Here is a 7,500-nt window from a genome sequence, read left to right as displayed (position 1 = left end):
CAGGGGTCATGTTGCTGGATGCTTGCTTGGAGTACTCCCCATCTCTTCCCCCGTTTCTCTTTTTCTCTCTCTCACTCCCTCTCTTTTCTGTGTCCCTCTCTCTCTCTCTCTCTCTGCTCTTTTCTTTCTTTGAGGCGTCTCCTCCTCCTCTCCCACCCCTCCTTCGGCCGTCCCTGCGGCCCCTCGTCTTTGTTGATCTGAATAAATACAATCAGGCCGGGCCCTATACACTGGCACTTACGAGCGCGTACACACACACACACACACACACACACACACACACACACACACACACACACACACACACACACACACACACACACACACACACACACACACACATACACACACAACAAACATGCACATACACTCTCTCTCTCTCGTGCTCTTTCACACACACACACACACACACACACACACACACACACACACACACATACACACAAACACATTTAAATACACAACACACACTCATACAGAACCCCCCACCACCACACACATACCACATACACGCACACATACACACACAGTCATACACTTCTGAATACAAAACACAGAAACAGAGAGAACACCCACCATACACAAACACACATAGGAACACAACCCCCATCACAATCACAAAGACACACACACACACACACACATGTAAGGCCATACATTATCTCTTTCACACATTCACTCACATTCTTTCTCACAGATAATACACATATATCCCTCTCATAGCCACACACACACACACACACACACACACACACACACAGACATACACACTTGTTCCTGACTATGTATGGATCTTTGAGCTGGCTGTTCGTATTGTGTGAGACGCCACCATCGTCGCCACCAAACACAAACACTCACACACACACACACACACACACACACACACACACAGAGACATAGACTGGCGCTGAAATGTATGTGGGAATTTACAACCACTGGGGGTGTCTGTGTTAATGATGGCCAAGTCCCCGTAGGTCGGGCAGCAGACAATGGGCCCCACTACAGGGCTGTAAAGCAACAACAAGACAACGGCCAGAGAGAGAAAGAGACAGTGCTCGTGAAGGACAACAAACACATTCCTGCCCGAAGAGCACTAAAAAAACAACCACTGTAACACCAATGAGAAAGAAAGGCAGAATGAATGAAAGAGAGAAGGAAAGACAAAAAAAGAAAGGGGTGATGACTCGGGCAGTGTTTGTGATGGGGGCAAGGGGGAGGATGGGGGCAAGGGGGAGGATGGGGGCAAGGGGGAGGATGGGGGGTGCTGGTGATGTTTGTGCTGTGATTTGATGGCAGGAAAGCATCTTTGGGGGGTCTTCAGCACTTAAGCTGTTAAACAGTGGACACATTCTGAAGATTAAGGGATTGCAGGGAGGGGAGGGAGGGAAGGAGAGAAGGAGGGGAGGGAGGGAAGGAGGGAAGGAGAGAGGGAGGAAATCACGACTGTCTGGAGGAGGAAGTTGGATAGAGCAGATTTGTGCTCGATGATGTATCTGAGCCGTGTAAATAAGCTGAGTGGATTACAGTTCTGGAGGAGAGGAGAGTCGATCTGTCTCATCGCAGAGACTGGGGGGCATACTAAACAGCAGCGAAAGAGGGTGGGAGGGAGGGAGGAAGAGAGAGGGTGGAAAGGAGGAAGAGAGAGAGAGGATGAGACAGAAGAAGAGAGGAAGCAAAAGAGTGAGGGGAAAGGGCAGAATGAAAGTGTTGTAAGTGTAAGAGGAGATGGCAATGACAGCAATAGAAAGTATGAAAGAATGATTCAAAAACCTAGCAAAGAGTGTGTCCGTGTTTATGTGTGTATGTGTGTGTGAGAGAGAAGAGAGAGGGGGAAAGGGGGAGAGGAAAGGAGAAAGAGAAAGAATGTGACAGAGAAAGTGAGACAGAAAGATAGAGACTTTTGTCAGGCCGCCATGAGCTGCATTAGGTTGGCAGGGCAACGGGCCGGAATGTGTGGCTCTCCACTTTAAAGGCAGTTTAATGAACATCCGCTCTCTCTGTCAGCCTGTCAGACGCTGTGAGCTCCCCACAGCGCTGTGTGTCCCTGCAGGGGTCCCATACCACCTCTAAAATAACTGTCACGTTCATGGTCCCTCACAGCCTTAATAAGGATTTCTCTCTGGGAAGCATTACAGTAATTCGCCTACTTAACCTGTGTACAAACCCAAACATAATAAATGCTGTTTTGTTACTTAAACACTAATGCGATGTAAATAAACCAGCATTAAAGGATTATCCACCTCAGTCAATGTGCTGCATTATTAGTAAGAGAAGCAAGCAGAATTAGGATGTGGACTGAACCATTTTGAAAGGAAGGGGTTGGTGTTTGCCTAAGGTGACCTTGCAACAGGTGCAGGAGGAGAACATGACGGGTGGTGTGTTACTGACCTGTGTGACTGCGGATGTGGACCCTCAGAGTACCGTTGCTGGCAAACTTCTGACCACAGTAGGGGCAGATCTTCTCCTTTTCTCCCGTGTGAGTCTGCAATGGGCACATGGAAAGCAAGACGGTGACCATTAAACGTTACACCTCCCTCTGGCTTCATGTCAATTTTCACTTAATTTTTGTTTAGTGCAACTATTAAAAAAAAGGCACCACTGCAAAAAGAAATGTTACTTTCCACATGTTCACTTTTATACACATTTACACATTTATACTCATTTGAATCACAATATAAACACATCACACCACATAGCAATATACTGTAGTCACATTGCAGGTTAGCCCATATCCTATACCACAACAATGGGAAAATGTCTGAAACAAACACTGAGAAACTGTGGGGCCATAAAGCTCAATATGTTCTCTTCCAGTCTGGCTAACAACCTGACTCACGCTGGAGGTATGCAGGCAGTCAAGCAGTCATGCAGGCAGGCAGGGGGATTCCTCTCAGTAGTAGGCTACAGTCTCTCTGAGTCATACTGGAGGATCTGAGAGAAGACGAGCTGAGTGTCTCCTCTCTCTCTCTCTCTCTCTCTCTCTCTCTCTCTCTCTCAGGGGAGAAGGAGAGGTCACACAGGGCCCCCACATATCAACATCTTATCTCACTCTTAACACCTCCATCATACAAAACCACTTCAGTACATCAGCCCACATGAAACAAGCCCAAAGGAGGAGAGACCCGACCACTTTTTTAAACACTCTCCCGGAACAAAGCAGTCACTGTGCTTCTCGCTAACCGGCTTAACACGTGCACTGACTCCGCTCAAATTGCATGGGACACAAATGTTCGGACTTCACCGGACCCCCCGTGGGTCCAGTCAACACAACCCCCCGCCCCCCTCCCCAGTCCACATGAGGATGTGATGACGTAAGGCCACACATGCACCGCAGATGCTTCTGTGTACGCTTGTTTGGTTGTCTTGTTTGTGCGACGACGAGAGAGACGTGGCTGACATATTTGCTCCATAAAAGACACCGGGGCTCTTTGTTGGACCCAGAACGTCTCAATCATCGAGACGAGATGCTGTTTCCAGCCCGGCTGCAGACACGGGAAGCGGCAGACAATGTCGTTCCTGGAGGATTGACGACGGGCGCAATTGTCGTGTGCTTAATTATGTTGCGGCGCTTCTAAGCGGCACAAGCCAGTCCTGGCGAACACATGACAAGGACAAACGTGAGCTCATGGATGTGTGTGTGTGTGTGTGTGTGTGCTCGCACATCAACCCACACACACACACACACACACACACACACACACACACACACACACACACACACACACACACAAAGTGTGTACACACACACACACACACTCACACACAAACACCCCCATATGTACTCAGTCACCCACATCATGCAGATGAAGCCTCAATTACGATCTCTCATACACATCCTGACAAGAAAATAAGGGCACTCACAAAGGGAGGTGGGAAAGTGCAGCCTAAGAGCTTAAACTGCCTCAAACCATGACCACACACACACTCTACAGCTCACATACACACACACAAACACACACACACACACACACACACACACTCACACGCACGCACACACGTGTACAGACACACACCCACTTTCGCACACATGCCCTGTATGGTCAATGGTCGTTTTGTTCGTTCCACCACGAGGCTGTCAGGAGAGGAGGGAGCGAGACAGACCGCAGTGACAACGGTGGCCACATGAAAGTGGGGAGCATGGCAGGAGCAAAACGATCTGTTCCCTCTGCTCGGCTTCGCTCCGCGCAAAAGAGAAGAACAGAACGAGGCACGATGATTCAGCGCTCCGCCACACACACACACACACACACACACACACACACACACACACACACACACACACACACACATATCCGGCACTGAGTGCCGATTACACATTTTTCAGCTCTCTTTTCCACCGATGGACTGAGCCCACAAGAAAGAGTGTGGTGTGTTTGTGTGCATGTGTGTGTGTGTGTGTGTGTGTGTGTCCATGTGGGTGAGAGACAGAAAGAGGAGGAAAGAGAGAGGGGAAAATCATGGGGGGGGGGGGGCTGTAAAACTGAAAGGAGAGGGGGGGTTTAGAGAGAGATGGAGAGAAAGAGGAGAGAGAGAGAGAGAGAGGAGGGAAAGAGACAGGAAGAGAGCCAATCTAACACACCTCCTCCATCAGCCAGCTGCAGTGACAGTCAGCAGCTTCCTGTATTTACTGGGCCTTCGCTGCTCAGCCTTAAGTGCTCAGCTGCTGCTCCCCAACCCTCTGGAGCACCTGTGCAGTGAGTGTTGGGGGTCAGGGCCGAGTTGTTTAGTCTGCTGCACCGGCGGAGGCCGTTCATCTTCGCTTCGCTCACCGCCGCTACCACAACCCGAGGAGGGACGTTCCGGCGGCACGCAGCTGCCCGTGGTACGCAGGGGGCCCCCGTGGCCAGGCCCCTGCCCCGAAGCGCCGAATGGGTTTAATCCGTCCCCATTAGAGCAACGTTCTTTTCCACTTCTTCCCGCTCCCGCGCAGGTTAATGCGATACCACCGCTGCCTTTTTCCCTTTCGTGGTGTGCCAAGAAAGGATTTGATTTCCATCGGATCTCTTTGGGCTGGTATCTGATGCTGTCGGATTTTTTGCGGCGTGGAGAGTTAGGCAGTAATCTGTGGCGCGATCGCTTCTTGTCTCCCTTTGAAACAGCAGGAAGCTAATGGAACTGGATGCCATTTTCAATTCTTTTTCCATTTCTGACTGCCGATAGAGGTCTGGGGTTTATTGCTTGGCCCAAAAGCAGGAACAAGGTGCAACGAGTGGGAACGCAAACCGCATTTCTTTCCCCTTCAGTGAAATTTGCAAAATGAGCTCAGACAAACAAATGCATCCAATAACAGGGCAGAAATGCTCAGAAGCTTTGCCGACTAGGGCATACAATCAAGAGAAATACTGCACATCTTAAAACTGTAACCAGGACGAACCGAAAGGGGTTTAACAAGGCTGACAGTTAAGCGTTTTGTTAACCAAAGGAATTTGGTGGCCGCGAGACAAGGGGAGAATGACAAGCACAGAGATTGTATCGAATGGAAGTAATTAGAACGCATTGGCTCCCAGGCTCCGGCTCTGGACAAGCTGACAGCATGGATGTTAGACATAGAAATGAACAGGATGGACTTAAGTGCTTTTATTCTGTGTTCCTAACTTCCAACTTTGCAAGGCAAACCTGATGACAGTTATCATTTTGTAAATTAGCTAAGGCTACTTATGCCCAGGATTTATTTAACAGTCATGGGGTATAACAAAACAACACTGTCCACATCAGCACTGATGTTTAATTTGGGTAAAGTTAACTGTCTTTGCATGACATAAAACATAGTGGAAACAGTAGTGTGAAACTGAAACTGAATTAAAACAGCCTATGGTCCATACTGGTACATGCTATGGTATATACATAAAGAAAGAGTAGCCGCACACCCTTAACTCTTAACATTTTATCAACAGTCTTCAGCAGGGTTTACCATCCTGTGTTATACACACAGTTGATGGTATGTTCTGCCCCAGGCTTCCAGGTGAAGGACTCACCTTTTTGTGGCTCTTGAGCACCGAGGGGGTGACGAAGGCCTTCTCGCACAGGTCACACTTGTACTTCTTGTGGCCGTCGTGGACCACTTGAATGTGCACATTCAACGTGTCCTTCCTCTTAAAGGTGGCGTCGCACTGGTCACACTTAAAGGTCCTCTCACCTGTGCCAGGAAGGGAAAATCACGTACACACACACACACACACACATACACACACACAGACACACACACACACACACACACATACACACAGAAAACACTTAGAGGAAGAAAAGCCATCTCACTGACCCCATCCCCACCCCACACACACGTGGACAGTGCTGGCTGCATCCTTCCATTACACCTTGACATAAATTTATTTCAAAAGGACCAATTTTCTTGCATTGTGTGCCACTTGATGCTTGCAAGGTTGCTTGGTTGTCTATCCCTCCTGTCAATGTTTAGTCATGCACTCTCTCCATTCCTTTCTCTCTCTCTGTCTCTCTCTCTCTCTCCATTCCTCTCTCTCTCTATGTTGTTCTCCTTTCTCTGCATTTCTAAACCCAGTGTGGGCATTTACTGATGAAAAGTTGTCAGCACCCAACAACTCTGTGGGGGAAAAGACCTCTCTTCGCTTTTTACAAGATTTTACACACTCTCACACACACACACACACACACACACACACACACACTTGCTCGCAAATAGACACTGACACAAACACACACGCACACACACTGCCAATCTTCCTCCACCAGCTTCATCGTCCACACACATCAGCCCAGAACACAACTGGAACACTCAGCACCAAACTGCCTCGCCAGAACTCTGACTGTGAGGGAGCACAGTCACAGCACTGAAAATAGTCAGCTAATCTATCACACACACATACACACACACATACCCAAACACACACAATCTCTCTCTCTCTCTTACACACACACACACACACACACACACACACCCAAACACGCACACTAACCTGCTGAAAAGCCATTCCTCTCTCACACACACACACACACACACACACACACACACACACACACACACACACACACACACTAACCTGCTGAAAAGCCATTCCGGTTCCTAAATGGCATGCATGCGAGGCGAAAGCTAAAAGCCATGTCTCTTACTGCTGCTGGTAACACACACCAGATACCCGACACAGAGCTTGGAGCGCCATGCTCTGAACTTATGAAACTTAACGACACACATGGGGTCGTCCAGAACAGGTTTGAAAACAGGTCCACACCAAAAAAAAATCCCAGTTGTTGAAATGAAAGCTCATTTTTGCTTCAGTCATGGAAGGATGTCATCATTTCTTACAATGTGAGGAGTTGGTGAGTGTACAAACGCATTAAACATCTTCTGGTAGCAGTAGCGACCTTGATACAAAAAAATAATATTTTTAAAAACGCAACCCTAGCTGTGCTTATTTATTTATTTATTTTTAAATGTAATGATCCTTGCAGAAATCGTTGAGATGGATCTTATTCTCAGAGTACAAAGGCAACAGATTAACTCAATGTGATGGAAAATCATTT

The 7,500-nt window shown here is 48.1% G+C and overlaps 1 protein-coding gene across 1 annotated transcript in view; it reads right to left on the bottom strand.

The window, feature by feature from the left end:
* Positions 1 to 7,500, bottom strand: part of prdm5 (PR domain containing 5) — a 50,756-nt gene that overhangs the window by 28,340 nt on the left and 14,916 nt on the right. The window contains exons 12-13 of the mRNA XM_048253022.1: positions 5,976 to 6,136; positions 2,389 to 2,482 (exon numbers count right to left, since the gene is read on the bottom strand). Coding sequence (XP_048108979.1) covers positions 2,389 to 2,482; positions 5,976 to 6,136 — 255 coding nt within the window. The remainder of the gene's footprint in view (positions 1 to 2,388; positions 2,483 to 5,975; positions 6,137 to 7,500) is intronic.

Source organism: Alosa alosa, chromosome 9 (genome assembly GCF_017589495.1).
Source record: "Alosa alosa isolate M-15738 ecotype Scorff River chromosome 9, AALO_Geno_1.1, whole genome shotgun sequence".
Lineage (NCBI taxonomy): Eukaryota > Metazoa > Chordata > Actinopteri > Clupeiformes > Clupeidae > Alosa > Alosa alosa.
This window is presented reverse-complemented; position numbering and strand designations above follow the sequence as displayed.